This window comes from Ceratotherium simum, chromosome 7 (genome assembly GCF_057802395.1).
Source record: "Ceratotherium simum simum isolate JZ-2026a chromosome 7, ASM5780239v1, whole genome shotgun sequence".
Taxonomy (NCBI): Eukaryota; Metazoa; Chordata; class Mammalia; order Perissodactyla; family Rhinocerotidae; genus Ceratotherium; species Ceratotherium simum.
Genome location: NC_141906.1, coordinates 30,782,011 through 30,805,671, shown reverse-complemented (window position 1 = coordinate 30,805,671; position 23,661 = coordinate 30,782,011). Strand labels below are relative to the sequence as shown.

The window sequence follows — 23,661 nt, the reverse complement described above, 5'->3', positions numbered from 1 at the left end:
ACCACAAATACCACCCCAAACCAACTGCCAATTCAGTTCTCTGTGCTTTCCAGCAATTACCTCTCCCATTTTCAACTCATTATACTCTCTCTCCCACACCTAAATAAACCCTAACCTGGCACAAGCCATTCAACAACCTAAAATTCCAAAAGCCTCTCTCTTCAACACAGCCCCTCCCTGCCCAGTAAAGTTTCCCCCAAAACATTTTAAGTGGCTACTCTCAATACTTCATTAATTCTGAGTCTTACCTGAGTCTTATCAAACCCAGTACATAGCTTCCATCAGACCTATTTGCCCAGCAAAAGTCAACTGCCCAAATCTTCCTCTCTAAGCTTCCCAGACGTTACCTCTCTGCAGCACTCCCACTCACTAAACCCTATTCCTACTCACTTCTCAATTTCCAGAGCCCATGGCCACTCTCTAAGCTACTCAGCCCTCTCCCTCGTGACTCCCCTTATGTCCTACCCTCACTTTTCAGCACATTCCTATTATCCTTAATGGTCTTCTTGGCTATGTTCTCCATCTTTCCTTAGGCCTGTTTCCCAAGCTTTTCTCTCCTAAAAGACCTAATCTCCTAGTCACCCCCTCACTCCCTGAATCTGCCTCTTACACCTCTAGGAACTCTCTCTAGAACCTTCTGCTCCTAGCTCTCTTTCCTTCTCCAACCCTGCCTCAGGTGTTCTCTATTTCCCTCAGCTTTTCTAATATCTAGTTCTCAGTCTTACTCCTTCCAAATCTTTTCCTAGTAGTTCCCCTAAGTCCCCTCAACTCTTCTCAGTCATTCCCCATTTCCCTCAACCCTCCCTGGCAGATTCCCACCACCTTTGTCACCGCTCTGCTCCCCTTCCTCCACCCTCCTCCACACCTCCTTCTGGAGGTGCCTCCTACCTCTCTTAAATTACCCTCTCAGCTTCCTCAATCTTTGCCTCATTCCCTTCTCACTTCAATACTATTTGTCCTCCAGTTTCCATTGACTTGGCGCCTCCCCTAGTCCCCAAATCTGCCTTCTACTCCATCCAAACGTCTCAGGCCGCCCCTAACATTCTCTCCTATCCGCAGCCTCCCTTGCCTGCCGTTCTGAACGCCCAGAGACACCATTCTCCAATGGCCGGGGCCTGGCCGCCAGGGGGAAGGGGTACGAGTCACGTACCCCATTCGCATCTTGGCTCCGCTCTGACTGCCCCCGCTGCCGGGTAGAGGAGGGCGAGAGGGCAGGCGGCCGAGGTGCATGCTCTTCTCGAGGGCCGACATGAAGGGGAGGCCGCAGGTAGTTAAAACAGTAGTCGAAGCTTCGTCCCACGCTAAGTGCGGCCCAACCGGTCACAGCTCTCTCCCCTAAGCGACGCCCTGTCGCCTTTGGACAGCACCCAGCTACCGGCAGCACCGCCCACCGCCCACCGGCTCCGTAAGCCCCACCCCCTCCCCTCAGCGCTTCCACCGGAAGTGCGCAACAGCCCTCCACAAAGGGAGCTGGGTAACGGAGTCTGAGGACACCTCAGACCCCCAGCGGAGAACTCGACGATCCTCCCCCGAGAGAGAAACGATCCTGAAGACAATGCACCCTGGGCAATGGAGTTCTCATCGGGCGTATCCCTTTGCGCTTGCGCGAGTGGAGGCGACAGCGTCCAACCTCGCAGAGGTAGTATAGCAAAGCATCCTGGGTGTTGTAGTCTATTGCCGGGAAAGAGTCTTGGCGCCTTCCCTTTTCCCCGGTTCTCAGAGTCTGTTAGAGGGAGAGCCGCTTCTTTCTGCCTCCCAGGCTGCCCAGCGGCGCCGGTTGCCGGGGAACGCGGGCGCCGTGGGAAACGATGGCGGGAGGCTACGGGTTAGGCGCTGGGGCAGGAGTTGAGCTGGTGAAGAAGAGCTCGGGCTCGTCATGAAACAACGAAAAGGCCAAGGGCCTGGGGGCGGCCGTGGCCGCAAGAAGAGAGGTAACCTGAGAGACCAAATGTTGAGGAAAGGTGAACAGGGTTGAGTTAGGGGAGCAGGGTGTAAGGAATTCGAGGGAGACCCCCACACCCGCCTCTAAGAAAAAAAGAAAAAAGGCGGAGAAGAGAGAATAACCAGGAAGGAGAAGGTTAAAAGAGAGGGCAGTTGGCCCTCCAGCAAATGGAAAGGAAGTAGGGGCTGAAGTGGGGGGCAAAGTGGGCGAATAAATGTGGCTAGGTGAGGGCTAAAAGGATACATGTAGGACATTTCTAGAGGAAGGGCACAAAAAAATTCTAGGAATGTTTTTTTTTGAGATATAGTTGACATAGCATTATGTTCTTTTCAGGTGTACAGCATAATGATTGGATATTTTTAGATATTGCAAAATGGTCACGACAGTAGCTCTAGGTAGCATCCATCACCATACAGGGTTACAAAAAAAATTTTTTTCTTGTGATGAGAACTTTTAAGGTCTACTCTTTTAGCAGCTTTCAAATACACAGTACACTGTTATTAACTATAGTCACTGTGCTGTACATTACATTCCCATGATTCAGGAGTGTTTTTGATAACAGTTAAATGTGTGTTTGTGTGTGTTGGGGGGAGGATATAGCTTTGGAGGTCCACATGGGAATGGAAGAAACATTAATTGGAGAGGCAAGTATGTCAGTAATCCTAATAGGCAAGGATCACGTTTTATACATTACTGAATCCCCAAGAACTAACACAAAGCAGGACTCGGTAAATGTTATTTGAATGAGTGAAGCCTGAGACAGTCATGCAGCATGAAAGGCTATAGGCGGGAGTTGGGAAAGATGGTTGTGGAGGAGAGAGGAAGAAAGGGTGGGGTGGAGGTGAAGGCATGAGGATCTCTGGAGGATTGAGATGAAAGCATGTGTAGCAAGAGGACTTTTATCAGGTTAGAAAGCTCAAGGAGAAACAAGCTCACCAAGGGAGTAGGGAAATGTTAGCTGCAGCAAGAACAGTCACCCCAGGAACCCAGGGCAGATCGGGAAACTGGAAATTGAACCTCTACAGAGCTGCCTCAAAAAAAAAAAAAAACATTGGGCAACTCTGCCTTTTTACATTATAGGCAAAGGGGTGTTAGGAATAATAATAGTACATTAGGCCCTTAGGTTGAGGACTGAAGCTGCAGTCTAGGAATGAATCTTATCCAAGCTGTTTAAAGATAACTAAGGCAGTTTTGAGGCAGCGTCTTTCCTGCCAGAATGATGGGAGGATATGAGACAGAAGCATGGAAGTGTTCAATACTGGTGCTCCCTGTGTCAAACCGGTCAAGAATATTTGGTTGATAGGAGGAAAATCAAAATAGAAATAACATAAGAATGTCCTTCTTGCTATACCACATGCATATGCAGTAATGTTCATATACACACCTTTATATAATTTTTATATTGAAACTAGTTATCCATAAAGATTATGATGGGTCTTTTCACCACTGTAAAGAGCAGAGGAATCCATAGAATTAGTTATATACATTCCTGGTCTGATAGACTCCAGTTATTTTCTTCTTGTGTGCCGTGACCACTCCCCAAGGGAGAAGTGAGAGGCATAGAAAGGTGTGTGTAACAGAAATGGTTTCTTAAATCATGGTTAGAAGATACTGTGATTGGAAGACAATCAGGGTCATTAATGGAAAGTTTTATAGAAAGTCATGATTAGTTGCCTCATGTAGATTTTATGATCTGTTTGAAATCCAATAAATATTATAAAAGCCGATAAATATTGTTAACTGAGAACTGTGCTAGAAAATAGTGGTAGAATCTGAAGATGATAGTCTCTATCCCCATTGACTGTATGTTGTTGGCAGGAAAGAAAAGACATAGACAATTTAAGGTGGACGTTGCTGAAATGCTGAGTTGTGTGGTATAGACTGAATCATTTGCGAGTTGAGTAAAGGGAGTTGTTGCTGTTTTATATTTAATGATGTTTTTAAAGTAAGAGAGTTAGGTAAAGATAACCGTGGACATTGCAATAATCAAAACAACAGTACTTAGAAGAAAAATTTCAACTACTTTTGAGATTTTAGAAACCTATCTACTGTATTATTATATTTGTATTTTTCAAATGGTGTCTTTCAATTAAAGAGGTGTTCATATTAGCATGTCTTAAATTGGTGTGTTCTTTACTTACAATAACCTGAATCAAACCATAAATACTAATTAGTTATCAGAGTGGCTTCAGTGACCATATAGGTTATTCTTTGGTCTGGTTTGCTAGTTACTTCTCCTGTATTAGAATAGGTAGGATAAACCTTCTTTCTGTAGAAACTAAAATGTTTTTGTGTGTTTTCATTCAAAAAGCAGGTTATATGTTTTCTGTATGTAGTCTACATTTTGACTTAGTGTTCTTGGATTCCTCCACAGGTTTGAGTGACATTTCTCCATCTACAAGCCTACCACCTCTGGTCGAAGGCCAGCTACGCTGCTTTCTGAAACTTACTGTTAGTAAAGTCATCTGGAAGATTGCAAAGCCTCCCACTTGTGTACTTGTCCGAGTGAGATGGTGGGGAGAAACATCAGATGGAACCCTCTTTTCTCCCAGAGATACATTGCAGACTGAACCAAAAGCTGTGAGAACAACTACACGTTATGCTATTCGCTGTGGTCCAAAGCAGTTTACCTCTTATCTGACAGGTATATTTTTGTCTTATCATTTCACCTGCAGACCTAATAAGCACGTGATTACGTTGTTAGCAGTAGGTGTTATCGTGTATCTAGTATCTATGGCATTGTTTTTTTTTTTTTAATTTATTTCTTTTTCCCCCAAAGCCCCAGTAGATAGTTGTATGTCATAGTTGCACATCCTTCTAGTTGCTGTATGTGGGACGCGGCCTCAGCATGGCCAGAGAAGCGGTGCCTCGGTGCGCACCTGGGGTCCAAACCCGGGCCGCCAGCAGCAGAGCGCGAGCACTTAACCGCTAAGCCACGGGGCCGGCCCTGGCATTGTTAATTGTTGAGGAGTCAAAGAGGTTTTATAATAGCCACTATTTATTGAGAGTATACTATATGCTAGCAGTTGATACATATTATTTCTAATCCTTAACGACTGCAAGATAGGTATTTTCTCTGTTTTATAGATAATGAAACTGAGGTTCAGAGAGATGAAATGAATATTCTCTAAGGTTACATAGTTGATAAATGGCAAAACTAGGATTTGAACCCAGTTCTGTCTGACGCCAAAACTCGTGCACTTTTCAGCATGCCATGCTTTAAGTAATAACTGCAGTCTCTGCTCTGGGTCTTACTTTCCTTATGCTCAAAGAAAGAAGATATAGATATAAAATTTACTAATAGTACAAGATAATACATGCTAAATGCCAAATAAGTGGTTTAGTAAGTTAGTAATACAGGTTTTCAGAGAAAGGAAGGGTCCCTCTACAGGGATTTACAGGATCCACGTGTGCTGGACATTGTGCTAGGCACCGTGGGGCTTACAAAAATGAATTTAAAAATTTAACCAGAATGGTATCTAATTCTAACTAAGTTCACAGAGAAGTTTAGTTACAATACTAGGTAGAAAGTGATAAGTGCTATTAAAGGATACCCATAGGTACTCTGGGTACTGTACACATAAAACTTAAATCCACTGGTGGTATTCTGATATAATTTAACAAATGAAGAGTGATTAGAAATTCTTCAGTAAGAGAGAAGATGTCTATTAATATGATAATCAACAGGTCAGACATTTATTTGTGAATCCTGTGGGATAATACAGAATGCATTAGGCTTGGCATATGATGTTTAGGTTGGTGTTACTACCTTTGGGATTTTGGGAAAGTCCCTTCCCATTTCTGACCCCCATTTTCCTCATCTATAAAATGGGATCGAGGGGCCAGCCCAGTGGCACAAGCGGTTAAGTGTGTGTGCTCTGCTGCGGCGGCCCGGGGTTTGCCGGTTCGGATCCAGGGCGCGCACCAACACACTGCTTGTCAAGCCATGCTGTGGCGGCGTCCCATATAAACTGGAGGAAGATAGGTGTGGGTGTTAGCCCAGGGCCAGTCTTCCTCAGTGAAAAGAGGAGGATTGGCAGATGTTAGCTCAGGTCCGAGCCTCCTCAACAGAAAAAAAAAAAAAACCGGGATCAAACAGCTGCCCTTTCACCATGCTTTTTTAGGAGGAAGCAGTCTGGCTGAATGAGAACGTGGGCTTTGAAGTTAGACAGTCTTGAATTTGAACTCTGGCTTCAGGATTGCATGGCTATGTGGTGCTAGAGGTTCCTTAAGATCTAGGAGCCTCAGTTTCCTATTAGTTAAATGGGAATAATAACACTTACTTGGCAGGAATTATTGTGAAGATTGAATGAAAAAATTTTTGTAAAGTGATTGGTCCAGTACCTGGCACATTAATGGTGTGAGTTTTACAAAAATATCAAGTCTTGGGCACTGTGGGTGATACAGAGATTTTAGCTTAGTCTCTGATCAAAAGAAACTTACAGATTAGCTGGAAAAAAACAAAACTGGCATATATGAAACAGTAGTGAGCAGTGCCAGACAGTATGTAATTGAATGTCTGATTACTTGGTACGTACATTCAGTACCATATGCATATTCCGGGGAGTTAATAAGGGCTAAGCTTATCATAAGTTGTTAGGAAACCAGAATCCTACTTCTTTTCTGTGCTAACTTGCTGCTTGGCTTTGAGCAAGCCATTTCATCTTCCTAGGCCTTAATTTTCCCATTAGTAAATTGAAGGGGTTAATTACCAAATGGCCCAGTACTCAAATTTCATGATTCTAGTTAGGAAAGAAGCCTTGGAGAACGTAGGATTTGAATACAGGACAGATGAGGTGAACTTTGTAAGTGATAGCTATGGACATGAATGTGATACATATATTAGAAAATGAAGACACAAGAGGTCAAACAGTTCACACAAGTGTGTGCTCTAACTGAAAACTTGGAAGAAGTATCAGTATTTCTTAAGCTATGTGGTAGGTATTTGTTTTATTATTATTCTTTTATGTACTCTTTTGTATGCATAGTTCATTTAAAAGAAAATGAAATGTATAAAGTAAACTAATGAATATATTGTCACATATTAGCATAAAACATGAATTGATCCAGGTTGGAAAGAGGGAGGCAGTAAAACAGAGATTTTATGAATTCCTCAGATAAAAATAATATATAGAAACAAGGAAACTGTGGAGCATTTTACAGTTTATAAAATACTTTCAAGTCCATCATTTTATTTGATATTTAAAATGACCCTGTGAAGTAGGTAGGGTGGTTTATTTTACTCATTTCTTTGTATCTGTTCCATCTTATTGTGAACGGAAGTTAGGGCAATTACAAAAACACGTTAAGTACAGAAAGATTTTTTTAATTAATGAAAAAATCTTTACATTTTAAATCTTTAAAAACTTTTTGTTTAAGGATAGTGAAAATACAGTAGAAGGAATAAGAGGAAGCCACTGGGAAGTACTAGAATGCATGCTGTGGACCTTGTGTATTTGCAGTGGGTATTATCCTCATTTTCTAGGTGATGAATTTGAGTTTCAGAGTTAAAAGTGACTTAGCCAAAGTCACCCTAACACCAACCCTAATTTGAGGGATGCTCTGACTCCAAGATCGTTAGTGTTTCTGCTAAGCCATACTGCCTCAGCAAGTAGAGGGATTATAGGATTCTGAGGTATGCCTCATACTCTCTACATCTTTCCTGCCTTACTTTTTATCTCTTTATGGGAAATAGCAGCCCTGAAAATGTTTGGAGCATGGGAAGGTTAGAGTAGAAACTAAGAAAATGAGGATACTTTACTGAGCCTCACCACTTGATTTTTGCGTCTCTTTAATCAGGTAGGATTCGATTAATAGGAACATGAAAGACAATAGGGATTCTAATTCCACAGTAAAAGTGAAGGATAGAGGTCAGAAGTCTATTAGGAGTTAAGTTTTTTCTCCCTAGAAGTAATGAATAATGGAGCAGCATGGAGTAGTGTACTTAATAGTTGGATAGAACTGAGTGTAAGCCTAGTTTTGTCACTTTAAAGCTGGGTGAACTTAGGAGTGTTACATGAAGTCTCTGAGCCTGTGTTATCCTCAACTGGAAACAGAAACAACTGTATCATAGAGTTGTTAGGAGAATTAATGAGACATGGAAGAGCCTGGCTGTTAGTAAATAGCCAACAAATGTTGGTACATTTCCTTTATTCTACATATGTACATCATTTTATAGTCTACAGAGTACTTTTATCTGTTAGCTCATATGATTTTCAGATAAATTCCATGAGTAGGTAAGACAGGGACTGTGATATGTTAACTAATTTGCCTAAAGTCATAGAACAACCATTAAGCAACTGTCATGTCAGAGGACACTGTGCTACATGTTTTACTTGCAATACCCCCATTCCTCACACAGCCATGATATGGGTATTATGATGCCTATTTTACAGACAACTGTGGCTTACACAGAAGTAGCTTGTGAATATTGGAGCCACGACACAATCACAGTTCTTCTAATTATAAGTCCTATACTCTTTTCACTACAGTTTTGAGCAAATGGTGAAAATGAACCATTTTCTCAACTTTGGTAAGAAAATATTCAGAAGTTATACTGTCCTGAAATAATCTCAGATTCCCTATGTGTGCATTTATTTCTCCTGCTGTAAGTTATGACCATGAAGGTATTAAGTTTAAGCAGCTAATTGAAGAATACAGTTAAGGAATTTGTTTCCATTCCTCTTAGTTCCAAATGCTCTCAGTATTTCAATGCTCCAGATATAACAGGAGTAAGCAATTAGATACTCCTGGGAGGCAGAGACTGACCCATGTGTCTATATAAGAGAAGCCCTTTGTCCCATTCAAGACTAGAAATGGTGAGAATAAAAGAACTGAGAATTGTTGCTTTTATATTTCAAAACCAAAGCCTGAGTTCTTGCCAAATGTTAAAAAAAAAATACTCTTTTAAAGGGATTTTCCTAATCAAATACTTGGTATGCTAAATATTTTTATTCGATGTAATTTTTTTCTCCATGTGAGGTATTTGTCATTGTTCTTCTTTAAAACTTTATTGTTCTTTTGATCTTGAGTTCACTCCTCCCCACCCCCAGAATGATATGATAAGTGTGTGGTTTATTTGAAAACAGAATGATTTTTTTGAGTAAAAAAGTTTTCTAAGGTATACCCCTCTGCCCACTTGCAAGATAAATAAATAAAAGTAAATGAAAAATATCTGTGTATGTTGTAATTGTTTTTGATTAGATATGGCTGTGCTGGTGCTGGAAGTAATCACCAAACTTGATCATCTTCCAGTTGGTAAAGTTCAGATCAGTGGACTAGCCCAGCTTTCTCCAACCCATCAGATCAATGGATTTTTTACCATTGTTTCACCAACATCTAAGAAACTAGGAGAACTCCAGGTAAAAGTATTTTAATTCTTTGCTGCATAGAATAAAACTTTTTTGGGCCAAAGTAGTTGTCTGTTTGTAGAATGGATAGGCACATGACTCCCATGCCTTTGCTCATGTTTTTACCCACATAACTCTCATGCCTTTGCTCATGTTTTTACCCAAAGACTGTAACGTACCTCTGTTTTCCTCTTATCCAAGTCCTCTTAGTGCTTTACTGCTCATCTCAAGTCCAAGAGTCCTTCACAGCTCCTACTGCGCTCATTCTTCTCTGTACTCTTTATTAAATTCATAACAACATTAATTACATAATCATTGTTCAGTTATAATCCTACATAGTCTCCAAATTTTTGTATTAATCATCTTCCTTTATTTTCCCTTCCTTTTAGTTCTAGATTCCCTGGGAGCCAGGACAATGTTTTCTACTTTGTTTTTCCCACTGCTCCTAATATAGTGCCAAGCAGTAATTGCTTTTTGACTCATGCAGGTGGTGTCTTTGATGTATTCATTCATTGATTCAGCCTACATTTTTTTGATACACTGTTATTTGCCACTAACTTAGGATACAGAGATGCGAGATGGTCCTTTCATTTAGTTTTCCAAAGTCATATAGGAGGAAATAGAAAAAAGTAGTAAGTAGAACACAGTAGTATATGAATTATGCTATAAATATCTACAGGATGGTGGGAAAGAACATAGACAGGTCCCTTTCTGAGGAAGACTCTTGGGAGTGCTTCCTAAAGAATGCTGAGTGTTCAAATCTCTGAGAAGTTTCACAAGTTGTTTTTTTTGTGTGTGTGTGAGGAAGATTAGCCCTGAGCTAACATCCGTCGCCAATCCTTCTCATTTTGCTAAGGAAGATTGGCGCTGGGCTAACATCCATGCCCGTCTTCTTCTACTTTATATGGGACACCACCACAGCATGGCCTGACAAGCACTGTGTCAGTTCGTGCCTGGGATCCGAACTTGTGAACCCAGGGCTGCCACAGCGGAGCGTGTGTACTTATCTGCTGCGCCACCAGGCTAGCCCCGTAGAAGTTAAGATATAATTCACATGCCAGAAAATTCACCCTTTTAAAGTATACTATTCAGTGGTTTATAGTATATTCACAAGATTGTACAACCATCACACTGTCTAATTTCAGAGCATTTTATCACCCCAAAAAGAAACACTATACCTGTTAGCAATCATTCCCCTTTTCACCCTTCCCCAGCCCCTGGCAACCACTAATCTACTTTCTGGACATTTCGTATAAATGAAATAATATACTATGTGGCCTTTTGTGACTAGCTTCTTTCACTTAGCATAATGTTTTCAAGGTTCATCCATGTTGTAGTGTGAATCAGTACTTCATTCCTTATTATGGCTGACTAATATTCCATTCTATGGATGTGCCACATGTTGTTTATCTGTTCTTCAGTTGATGGACATTTGGATTGTTTTCACTTTTTGACTGTTGTGAATAATGCTAATATGAACATTTTTGTACAAGTTTTTGTGAACATATGTTTTCAGTTCTCTTGGGTATATCCCTAGGAATAGAATTGTGGTCATATGGTAACTATGTTCAATTTTGAGGAAGTGCCAGATTGTTTTTTAAAGTGGCTGCATCATTTTTTTTTTCATCTTTAAATGTCAGTTGATACAATAATACTTATGTGGCTTTTATTTAAGTGTCATTGGGTTTGTTGGAGAATTGTTTTGATAGAGCATTGGAGGCAGAAGTCAGATTTTGAAAGATTATGGAATAAGAAAATAAGTAGTAATTACAGTAGAAAAGTAGAGGTAACAATTAGTGATTTCTGTATCCCAAATAAATGGCAGTGAAGAGAGGGACAAGGTCGTGTGATCTAACAGAACTAGCACTAGACTTGGACATGGAGAAGGTGGTTACAAAAACAATTCTGGTATTCATTATACTTTCTGAGCTTTGCTATCCTATTTTGTAAAATGAGGATACTAAAATTTTTACCTCCTAGCATTGTTGCAGGGATTAAATAAGATGAAAAAATAAGGAAACACTTAACATGGTGCTTAGGCACGTGGCAGGGACATGCCAAATTTACTTGAATTTAAGAGGGTAGTATTGATAGTGGGTAGCAGAATTGAGAAGTTTGTTGATACTAGAACAAAGGTTGGCAAACTGCCCAGTGGACCAAATCTGGCCTTTTAACTAAAAATGGTTTTTACATTTTTAAAGGGTTGTTTTAAAAAGAAGAATTTACAGTAAAGCCTAGAATATTGACTTTCTGCCCCTTCACAGAATAAATCTGCTGACCTCTTTTTTGGAGTATAGGAGACCAGATTTGTTTTGTAGACCAAAGAGAAAAGCAAGTGACTAGAGAGATTGAAAGTAAAAGAGGATAATTGAGCAAGTAAGGTCATGAAGAGAATTAGATGGGAATGAGTTTCTATCATGAACACAACTGATAGAGTTACCTTTGGAATGGAAGAATTATAACCAGGAGAAAAGAGGAGAGACATTTTGAGATGGACAGAATTGAAGGAGTTCATGCTAATAACTTTTTTATCAATATTTATTGTATGCCTGCCTACCATGTTAGGCACTATACATTTTATTTCATTTAACTTTTTTTTGGTATTTATTAAATAGGAATAGATATGCAAAAGAATATCTTATATGTATAAGATTTGAAAATAACTATACAGTGAATACTCATTGACTCCTCGCTCAGGTTAAGAAATATTAATAGAATAAGTAAAAGCAGCCAATTTTAGAGATTCATCCATATTTCTTTGTGTATTAGTAGTTTCCTTTTGCAGAGTTGTGCTCCATTGTATGGATATTCCACCATTTTTTATCCATTTGCTGGTTGGTAGACATTTGGGTTTTTTCCTCTTTCCCTATTACAAATTCTATTCGAAACTCATTGTGTGAACATTTGTTTTTATTTCTCTTGGGAAAATACCCAGGAGTGGAATTGCTGAATCATATGGTAAGTGTATATTTAACTTTTTAAGAAGCTGCCAAACTGTTTTCTAAGTGGTTGTATAACTTTACTTTCCCATCAGCAGTATAATCATTCTAGTTGCTTCACATCCTTGCCAGCACTTGGTGAGGTTAGTCTTTTTCATTTTTATCATTCTAGTGAGTACTGATATCTCACTGAAGTTTTGGTTTGCATTTCCTGATAATTAATATGTTGAGTATTTTTTCATGGGCATTTTGGCCATTCTGTCTTCTTCAGGGATTCACAGACTAGAACCCCCAAGGCAAATCTGGCTCACCACCTGTATTTGTAAATAGTTTTATTAGAGCACAGCCACACTCATTCATTTATGTGTGGTCTGTGGCAGCTCTCATGCTACAGCAGCAGAGTTGAATGATTATGATAGACTGTATGGCATGCAAAGCCTAAAATATTAACTCTCTGGCTCCTTCATAAGAAAAATGTACCAACCCCTGATCTACTTTTGTGAAATGTCTGTTCAAGTCTTTTGCCCATTTTTAAAATGAGTTATCTTTTTTAGTTTTAAGAGCTTTTTTTATATTTGGGATGTATGTAGGTTGCTATATATATATGGAATTACTTTCTCAGCCTGTTACTTGTCTTTTAATTTTCTTAATGGTGTCCTTTGAAGAGCAGAGGTTTTCTTTTAATTAAATCAGATTTATCGATTTTTACCTTTTATGGTTTGTGCTTTTTGTGTCCTAGCTAAGAAATCTTTCTGTACTCCAAGGTTGTAAAGATTTTCTCCGGTGTTTTCCTCTAAAATTTTCATAGTTTTAGCATTTACATTTAGGTATAATTCGTGTCTAGTTAGTTTTTATGTATAGTATGAAGTAAGGTCAGAATTGATTTTTTCCTATAAGTGCATCCACTTGTTCTAGCACCATTTATTAAAAAGATTATCCATTAAATTATGTTGGAATCTTTATACAAAGTTAATTGATTACATATGTGTGGGTCTGTTTCTGGACTGTCTATTTTGTTCCATTGATCTATGTTTCTACTCTTAGGATAATATTACTGTGTTACTGAAGCTTTATTGTAAATCTTGAAATCAGATAGTTTGAGCTCTCTAGTTTGTTCTTTTTGAAAATTATTCTAAGTCCCTAAGTCCTTTGCATTTCCATATAAATTTTAGAATCAGCTTGTCAATTTCTACAAAAAAGCTTTCTGGGATTTTTATTCAGATTCTGTAGAATGTATTAATCAAATTGGGGAGAATTGACTTCTTAGTAATATTGAGTCTTCTAATACCTGAGCATGGTATATTTCTCCATTTGTTTGGGTCTTCTTTAATTTCTCTCTGCGGTGTTTTGTAGTTTGCAGCATGCAGGTCTGTCACATATTTTGTTAAATTTATCCAAAAGTATTGATGCTTTTTGTTGACTCCTAAAAATTTTCTATATAGATAATTATGTCATCTGTGGATAAAGACAGTTTTACTTCTTTACTAATCTTTATGCCTTTTATTTCTGTTTTCTTGCCTTAGTACACTGACTAAGATCTCCACTCCAGTGTTGAATAGAGAACAGATATCTTTACCTTGTTCTTGTTCATAGGAGGAAAGCTTTTGGTCTTTCACTGTTAAATATGATGTGTTAGATGCAGGTTTTTCATACATGTCCTTTATCAATGAGAAAGTTACCTCTTTTTCCAAGTTTTCTAAGCGATTTTATTATGAATGAATATTGCATTTTATCAAATGTTTTCTCTGTATATGTTGGGATAATCACTTTTTTTTTTCTTTTGGTCTGTTATTATGACATAGGTACTAAAGGGAAACTATTATTATGGAGTTTGAACAGCTGTAAATGATAATAAGGGCCAAGGTGGCTGGAGGGTGTTCAGAGTAGATTGACAGTAAAGATCATTAGAACCAAGTTGACTGAGAGAGGAAACTTTGTTATATTCCATTATTGGTGTAGATCAGAAGTCAAAAATAACAAATGAGTCAAGCCAGCTGGCTGTAAGAAAAATCAACTGCCAAAAACATAATAGAATTTTTAAAAATACCAAACTTATACTATTATATAAGCATGTAACATAATATCTACATATATATGATTATTTCTACATGGAAACTGGAAAACAAGAATAATTATATGTTTTTTTCTTTTAAAATCCATTCCTTTGATTTGGCTAGAAACTTGACAATTTTATTCTGTACCAAGTTATCAATACCAGATATTTTGTATTTGATGGGCATTACAGCATTCATTTTTAAACCGTTAAAGAGTAAGATTTAGTTTTTACTCAGTTTCGTAACAGAAAATAACCGTTCACAAACATGGGTATTTCCAGAGGTAGAATCTTGGCACAATAGTTTTTGACAATTACAGTATTACTCCTAAAATGTTTGTAAAATTTAAGATTTTCAAACATATTTAATCCTAAGTATTGTACTGCACTGCATTAACCTCCATATGTTATACTTTCAGTATAAATTGAGAAAGGTAAATTGAACTGTGTTGGTTTCCATAAAGTTTGAAGTCAAAAAAATCTTTTTGGAATATCGGTCTTTAGCTCTACAATTTTAGTAATGTATTTCATGCCGTCAATTTTATTTCTGGAAATCCTATTTCAGCATAGAAAAATATAGAAAAGTAGGACAGATCATTCTTTGCCAAATAAATTCCCCAAAGAAACAGTCATCAAGAAATGAATAAATTGAATCACATATCATATGGTTCCTTGTGAATGCACATGCAGGTAAGTAATTGAATTGTTTGTATAGTCTGTAATGTCAATTAAAATAGCCGTATGTTTGATCAGTATCTGCTGGTGATCTGAGGCTAGCATTTCTCCTTGGAAAACATAAACCAGGAGATTTCTTTTTTTTTTTTTTTTTAATTTTATTTATTTATTTTTTTTCCCCAAAGCCCCAGTAGATAGTTGTATGTCACAGTTGCACATCCTTCTAGTTGCTGTATGTGGGACGCGGCCTCAGCATGGCCGGAGAAGCGGTGCGTCGGTGCGCGCCCGGGATCCGAACCCGCCAGCAGCGGAGTGCACGCACTTGACCGCTAAGCCACGGGGCCAGCCCACCAGGAGATTTCTTTTAACTCAAGCTCAAAAACATTTATTTAACACCACACCCAGCACTAAGCCACCTAATAGTCATGCAGTAATAACAGGCTGCCATACTGCTTGTCCAGTTTATCAATCAAAACATTGACCACAGGAGTTTATTAAAATCATATGTTAATTATATACATGTGTTGTTTGACTTTTAGTTTTGTTTTTTTTTTGTTGGTGAGGGAGATTGGCCCTGAGCTAACATCTGTTGCCAGTCTTCCTCTGTGTTATATGTGGGATGCCGCCACAGTATGGCTTGATGAGTAGTATGTAGGTCTGCGCCCAGGATTCGAGCCTGCAAGGGATTCGAACCTGTAAACCCCAGGCTGCCGGAGTGGAGCATGTGAACTTAACCACTACACCACCAGGCAAGCCTTGACTTTTAGCTTTTTAGACAAAGTAAACAAGACACTGAATAGGTTTATGGTTCTGTGTCTTAGCAAAATGTTGCCACTCTGGATTTAAATTTTGAAACAAGTCCATTGTCAACAAAGACCATTGCAGGAGCATCATCCTTTGTCATCAGTCTTTAATAAACTTTTCAAGATTTTTCTCAGTTCAAAGAAATACCATTTCCTTGATGATTTGTCATCAGCATCTCATCCAAAAGTTTTTCACTCACATCAAAGTGTCATTGATACATTAAATAAATACAGCTATCAGAGAGTTATTTTTATCTGTGTCAATTGTTAAAACTTTCCAAAAAGGAAATCTCCAGGCCGAGATCATTTCACCGGTGAATTCTTCCAAACATTTAAAAAAGAAATAGCACCAGTTTTACACACTTTTCCAGAAAATAGAAGAGGAGAAAATATTTCTCAGTTTATTTTATGAGGCCTGTACCACCTTGTTATCAAAACTGAGAAGGACAGTACAAGACCTAGACCTAAAAATAAACCTAGTCCTAAAAATCCTCAACAAAATATTGGCGAGTTGGGTCTAGCTGTATATAAAAAGAATAGTTACACCATGACCAAGTGAGGTTTATACCAGTAATGCAGGGCTATTTCAGTATTTGAAAATCAGTCAATGTGATAAGCCATATTAACAATAGGATACTACTAAGCCAATAAGAAGGCATGAACTGTTGATACATGTAACTACCACATGGATGAATCTTAGAGGCATTAAGCTGAGTGAAAGAAGCCTGTCTCAAAAGGTTACATACTGTCTGATTCCATTTATATGACATTCTGGAAAAGCCAAAACTATAATAATAGAGAATAAATCAGCTGTTGCTACGGGTTAGAGGTGAGGAGAGGATGTGACTACAAAGGGAAAGCACCAGTGAGTTTTTTGGGGTGATGGAAGTGTTGTATATCTTATATCTTGATTATGGTGGTGGTTACATGCATCTATACATAGGTTAAAATTCATAGAGGTGTAGGGGCCAGCCCGGTGGCGCAAGTGGTTAAGTGCACGCGCTCCGCTGCAGCGGCCCGGGGTTCACCAGTTCGGATCCCGGCACTTACTAACGCACTGCTTGGCAGGTCATGCTGTGGTGGCATCCCATATAAAGTGGAGGAAGATGCGCACGGATGTTAGCCCAGGGCCAGTCTTCCTCAGCAAATAAAAGAGAAGGATTGGCAGAAGTTAGCACAGGGCTGATCTCTTCACACACACACAAAAAAAATTCATAGAAGTGTACACATACAAAAATGTCCATTTTACTATAAGAAAATAAAAATTTCAAAAAAGAGATCAAGTGTGATGATAAACAGCTTTTGTCACTTGCCTCATGTTGGGACATGGCTGGGGACTTTGCAAACTAGAGCACATACCCTGACTAAAGCCTCTAGTCTACTCCAGCTAATTTTTGCCACATTGGCATTGGGATCCAGCCTTGCTGAATCTTCTCATTTTTCAACAGAAGCCAGAAATCCAAAATTTTACATAAAATCTGATTTTTTAAAGCATTGTTAAATAATTTTTAAAAATTTTAAATTCTGTGTTGACCAACATAAGTCTGAAAAATAGACATACTAATATGCTCTCTCTGATACTGATAGATATTATAGATGTAGGTCATAGCTTAGTGCTAAAGAGATCCCTGAGTCATTGAGAGAAGACCGATAAGAGTCCTTAAAGTTGTAAGGTTTTTCTGTTATGGATGTGAGAATTATGTGGTATATTCATGGTATTTGTGGATGGCATGGGCTTCAGAAGAGAGGTGATATATTTAGGTGATAGAATGGTGGTCTGGAGATGGCACCAGAAAGGAATAAGTCAACTTCCTTTCTCCTGGCTAGTGAAAGAAGTCGTTTCCATTGGAAAAGACCTGGGGAAATAGGGACATTTTAAGAAAGATGTTCAGTGAAAGTGGTAAGGTAGTTTGTATAAACTAGAAGTTCTACAGGGCTCAATGAAGGGGTTGGCAGAGGAGTGAGCACAAGAGTGAACTGTGATTGGGGAGGAACATGACTGAGGTGGACAGGATGACGATCTGGGAGATGAATGTAGGTGTATATTGGGTACATTATGTGGAAGCAGAGAAGTTAGGAGTGGAAATCCCTTGGACTGGAAGGAGTTGCTGGAACAATATTTTGTTTTATACCTCCAAAGCTTGACTCATGCTCTTCCCTCTGCCTGGAATGTTTTACTTCAACCTCCCTCAGCCTTATCTGTCTCATTCATATTTAAGATTCTGGACTCAGATGTTTATATGTCACTCCTGGAAACCATCCCTGGCACTTCTTCCTCACCTCTTCCCCAAGTTCAGACTCCTCTTTAGTGTTCCCATAGCAGCTAGTACTCATCATTATCTCAGAACTTACCATTTGATATTAAAATTACTTCTTTTTAAGTTCCCCTACAAGATACTGTGATTCTCTGGGTCAGGTTCCGTGTTTTACTCATCTCTTTGCCTCAGGCAGGCTGGTAGCACAGAGCCTGACACCAAGCTAGTGTCAACAAATATTTGTTAATTGAACAGAGGAGTTAGGCCAGCACCTGTGTTTTGATTGTAAGATGTGTGTGGCAGATACCCTTCTTCTTTCTTCAAGGGCCGCTAGTAGTGTAGGCCTATGAGTTGTTTTGTGACTGGTTCAGATCTGCTTAGGGAAAAAGCAAAACTCAGTGGCCAGCCAGCAGGTCATTGTTAAGGCCATGGACGTAGCCTTTATTCTCAGTGTCTCTTTTGTTTCTAGAATACAGTGGAAGTCTTTCTGGCAAGTGATGAATGGCAGGGGAATACTTTCTGACATTTGCATTTGCTCAGTCAAGATTTTATGTGATGCTGTTACAGTGATCCCTGCGTTCCTGTCATTTGTCTTTGTAGAAAATCTTGGTGATGAATAGATTTAAAGGGTTTTATGTTACCCAGTTCAAGAACAAAATTCTCTTCTTCAAGACCCAAGTGTGTTTTATAGAGTCTGTGCCCTGGCAGTTTCTCTGCACAAATTATTCCACTGACCTTCCCAGAGACGTCTTAAAACATTTAACTGCAATCTTTCATTTTTGTGTTAGGCCGTTCATCATTATTTGACTCTCTTTGGCTGCTTAAACAATTCCTTCTGCTTTCTCTGTCATTGTAACTGAACTTTCAACACCACTATTCTTTTCTTTTAGAGTATATTCTCCAATTTCTTCTCTAAAGTTTTGCTTTAGGCTCTATTTTTATTTTTTATTCCTCCATTATTCTTTTCAGAGGACTGGAGAGTATTTTATTTTATTTTATTTTATTTTATTTATTTTATGTTATGTTATGGTATGTTATGTTATGTTATGTTATTTTATTTATTTTTTGTGTGTGTGTGTGAGGAAGATCAGCCCTGAGCTAACATCCATGCCGATCCTCCTCTTTTTGCTGAGGAAGACCAGCCCTGAGCTAACATCCATTGCCAATCCTCCTCCTTTTTTTTCCTCCTCCCCAAGCCCCAGTCAATAGTTGTATGTCATAGTTGCACATTCTGCTGGTTGCTGTATATGGGACGCCGCCTCAGCGTGGCCAGACAAGCGGTAAGTCGGTGCGCACCCGGGATCCGAACCCGGGCTGCCAGTAGCGGAACGCACGCACTTAACTGCTAAGCCACGGGGCCGGCCCTGGAGAGCCTTTTAATAGAGAACCTGAACTCACAGGAATGAGATGATAAAGGAAACTTCAAGTGATTACTTTCATCTTAATGTTCCTCCCTCTTCACCCTGCCCCATCCCCAGAATTGTAGGGCCTTACTTTTTTTCCAATAACTAACAGTTAGAATACAGAAGGTGCTATGTCATTCTTTCATTCATCAGACCATTAGGCATTATTAGGCATACTAGACTTGTACGCTAAGTGTGTACTACGCTAATTAGTCCACAGAAAAATGAGTAAGACAGTCTATGCCTTCAAAGAATTCGTAATCTAATCGGGATGGTACACTAAAAGTTACAAATACCTCCTCTAAGTGTCTGCTTTTTTAATCTTCAAATTAGGATAATATACTTTCCTGACAGAGTTAAATCATCACATGAGCTTCTCTATGTGAGGAACTTAGCACAGCTTCTGGCCTGTGTTACAGTGTTCAATAAAATGGTGGTTATATTGATGGGGAGATAGTAAGTACAAATGTGAAGAAGGGAATGGACATGACATCTCTACCTGGACACAAAAAGTTTTCACAGAGGAAGTAATGCTGGAGGAAATTGCATATACAAAAGCATAAGGGAATGAAATATAAGGTACATGTAGAGAACCCTAAGTAATTGGCATATCTAGGAGAGAGAGATGGAGGAGAGAAGCACAGTGAGAGATGAGGCTTCTGAGGTAGGCGGGAATTTGAACTTGATCCTATAAGGAATGGGGGCCATTATTTTATATTATGCAGGAAGTCTTAAAATCAGTTAATCAATGCTAAAGAAAATTTCTGATATATTACATATCTCTTTCAGGTCTCACTTGCCCTGGAGCCTCTGTCAGAAACTTATGACAGCTGCAATCCTCTTCCTACCACTGACATGACAGAAAATGTACTTTCATCTGAGCAGGGATTCAAAGAATATACTGAGCCCAGCAATACCCGGTTTCTGGTTCCATCAAGGCCTCATAGGCTACCTACCACCAAAATTGATGGAAAAGAGTTAGCAGCCAACAGTAGTAGATCAACCACTCCAAGGTAATTACCACACCTAATACCAGTCAGTCTGTCAGCTAAGTCACACTGTACTCATAATTTCTGTATTTTATTTGTGGTTGGTAAAAGACTAAAGGTAGTCACTCATTCTGCAAGTAAGTATTAAGTACTTACTATGTTCCTGGTTTAGTACCAGGTGCTGGGCATAGAAATTAATAAGACACAATTCCTGGTTTTGAGGACTGCTCACAATCTAGTGGGAAGGCCAACGTACAGATAAATAAGTATGACTAAGTCACACTTATAGATATCCATGAGGGAAAAGAGGAAAAAGGCAGTATTTTGTGAAACAGAATGGAGTGCAAGAAATAGATTTCAATTTTAAATAATTACGAAGCATTTGCTTTGTCTCAGGCTCAGCACTGAGCTCTTTATTTCATTGTCTTACTTTAGCTACAACCATACAACAGAAGGTAAAGCATCTGTTATTTATTTCATTTGAGAGATGAAAAAGATTTACAAAGTCTAAGCTACACTACTATAAACCACTGATCCACTTTCTGTCTCTGACATAGTGGACTGTTACCATAATGGATAATATACTGCTGAAGTTTTCCTTTATTTTAAAACAGGGGAAAGGACCACTTGTACTTTGCAGAGACCTCTGATACAATAAAGGACTCTTTCTTTGGACTACAGCATCATCCTAATTCAGGACAGAGTTTAGAGTCTATGACTCTGAAAGGCAAAGCCCCACAGAAGCAGATGTTCCTTCTCAACAGTTCTGAATTCCAGCCTCAAGTTAGGACAGTTGCCAAGAGTCACAGTGACTCATGTGTTCTTTCTTCAAGCAACCACCCTACCAAGGACCTTCTTTCAGGTATGTATATATTTGTGAACTGAGACTAAGTTATATTTATGGGGATTACTCTGCTCGTTATCCAGCCTACAAAGAGACCCAAGACTTCTGTTTGAACTAAATAGCCAAATAAAAGTGAGTAATCTTAGTAGAGTCCAGAAGCTCTCACCAGTTAAAGGCAGCTCTATTAAACCACTAAGTTACTTCCAAATAATTACTAGGTGCTTATAATTGTAGGTTTAGGGAAGGAACCATTTAAAATGAACCTGGATATGGGGAGAAAGCTTTTGTCATAGAAAAATATTAGTCCTTATTTTTTCCCAAATAATTCAAGGCAAAGAAAGTTTTGTCTTACCGGCAGCATTTACTACCACTGTACAGTGGTATAAGTACCACATATACCACTGTACCACATTCTGAAAACTATTGGTCTCAGTGGAAACATTCAGTGCACAGCAACTTCTGATCTTAAGCCTGGGAATTAAATATGACTCATAGCCGACCAGAAGTAGAAAGGAGTCCTTATGTAAGGACTTAGACTGAAATAAGAAAGCAAAGAGGTACTGAATCAGATTACCTCATGTTAGGGAGTAGTATTATAAAAGCAATTGAGCTGTACCTCACATTACACTGTAATGGTCAGCCATATATCTCTTTGTGAGATCAAGAACATGACAGAATTTGTCTGTCCTCACAAGTAAAATTTTCAAAGTAGAATATCTGCAGCATTAGCAGAAAAGTCTTTTAAATAACTATTTGGGTACATAATTCACATTAGTAAGGATTTTTTTTAATGAAGAAAGAATCTGTTCATATTTTTTTAACTGAGATGTCTATGATCCCTTATTTTTAAAAAGTATACTCTGATTATAATCTATTAATTTTAATCTTGAATGCATCCCTAGGCTACATTTATAATAAAGAAAATTGTCCCACTATACTTGGCACTTGTCAGCTCACACTTGGAATATTTTATGTAGACCTGGGCACCAGACTTTGAGAAGATTTGTTCACTCATTAAGCAGTTATTTGTTCAGCAACTATCAAATGTCTGACACTTTTCTAGGTGTCAAGGGATGCAGCAGTTTAAATTAAAAAAAAAAAGACACAAACTCCTGCCTTATGGATCTTATATTCTAGATGGGAAGACCAATGATAAACTAGATAAGTAAGTATGTAGTGTTAGATGGTAATAATGGCAATGGGAAAAAATGCAACAAGGAAGGTGAGAGGAGGGGATGTTAGTTTTACGTAGGTTGGCAAAGGAAGGCCTTGTTAAGAAGATAACATCAGAGTAAAGATCTAAAGAAGATGAGTTCCTTCTGAGGAGAGTAACTAGGCTGGTGAAGGGACCACTAAGAGATGTTTAGCCTCAAGAAAACAGCTGCCACGTATCGAGCATTCATTATGTGCTAGCTACTATGCCAGGTGCCTCATACACATAATCTTATAAAAACCAAGTGAGGTAGGGCTTGTTATCCCCATTTTAAAATGAAGACATAGGCTCAGAGTTGGGGAGCTCCTGGTCTATCAAAGGGGGCAACTGCTCCTCAGCTCCAGTTCATTATTGTCTTAGACTTTAAGGTGAAGTCCTCTGCTTCATTCTACTGTGGGTTCATTGTTTACCTAGACCTGCTTTTTTTTTTAATCAAGACTGTGCTGGGGCCGGCCCCGTGGCTTAGCGGTTAGGTGCACGCGCCATGCTGCTGGCGGCCTGGGTTCGGATCCCGGGTGCACACCGACGCACCACTTCTCTGGCCACGCTGAGGCCACGTCCCACATACAGCAACTAGAAGGATGTGCAGCTATGACATACAACTATCTACTGGGGCTTTGGGGGAAAAAATAAATAAATAAATAAAATTTAAAAAAAAAAAAAAAAGACCGTGCTGGCCAACTGTTCAAGACAAAATATGCCAGGTACAACCCATAGGCTGCCAATGTGCAACCTCTTCTGTAAGAGTTAATAGGATCAGTGGATTTAAAGATAAAACAAGACAGATTGTGACTCAGTCTGAATTAATAGTCTGACCTGTGCAAAAATGGGAAAGAATAGCTTCAAGAGGTAGTCAATTCTGTATTACTGGAAATGGTACAGCACAGCTGGAAAACCTTCTCATGGGACTCTTACAGATTGGATTAAATCATCAAGTAGACAGATATGATCTTTAAAGGTCCCTTCCAACCACGAGATTCTGGAGGACTAAGATTAAGTAGACTACTTTACGAAGTAGGTCTAGAGCTGCGAGCATGGGAGGGATATAACAAATACATAAACCTGATTTTCTTCTTGGTCTTCATTGTACTGACATCATATCAGGAAAGGGGGTACGGTACAGACCTGAATTAGTCCCAGCTAGTATTTATGAAACACTAGCTACACATCCTGCTTATAAGAATTGGAGTTTAGAA

The 23,661-nt window shown here is 39.0% G+C and overlaps 2 protein-coding genes across 8 annotated transcripts in view; one reads left to right on the top strand and one right to left on the bottom strand.

Moving 5' to 3' along the window:
- Positions 1–1,396, bottom strand: part of PPME1 (protein phosphatase methylesterase 1) — a 74,605-nt gene extending 73,209 nt beyond the window's left edge. For both annotated transcript variants that reach the window (XR_015552691.1, XM_004433987.3), the window contains exon 1: positions 1,151–1,396. Coding sequence is in view for 1 of the 2 variants with exons in the window: in XM_004433987.3 (XP_004434044.1) it covers positions 1,151–1,251 (101 nt within the window). In the remaining variant the exon portion in view is untranslated. The remainder of the gene's footprint in view (positions 1–1,150) is intronic.
- A 108-nt stretch (positions 1,397–1,504) lies between these two features.
- The window catches only part of C2CD3 (C2 domain containing 3 centriole elongation regulator), a 123,160-nt gene continuing 101,003 nt past the window's right edge, over positions 1,505–23,661 (top strand). The window contains exons 1-5 of one of the 6 annotated variants that reach the window (XM_087433443.1): positions 1,505–1,639; positions 4,317–4,586; positions 9,146–9,303; positions 20,209–20,432; positions 21,023–21,270. In XM_087433443.1, the coding sequence (XP_087289569.1) occupies positions 1,570–1,639; positions 4,317–4,586; positions 9,146–9,303; positions 20,209–20,432; positions 21,023–21,270 (970 nt within the window). In that variant the 5' untranslated portion in view covers positions 1,505–1,569. Of the gene's footprint in view, positions 1,640–1,716; positions 1,932–4,316; positions 4,587–9,145; positions 9,304–20,208; positions 20,433–21,022; positions 21,271–23,661 lie in introns of those variants that run through there. The other 5 variants (XM_087433445.1, XM_087433448.1, XM_087433444.1 and 2 more) reach the window with 5 other exon arrangements.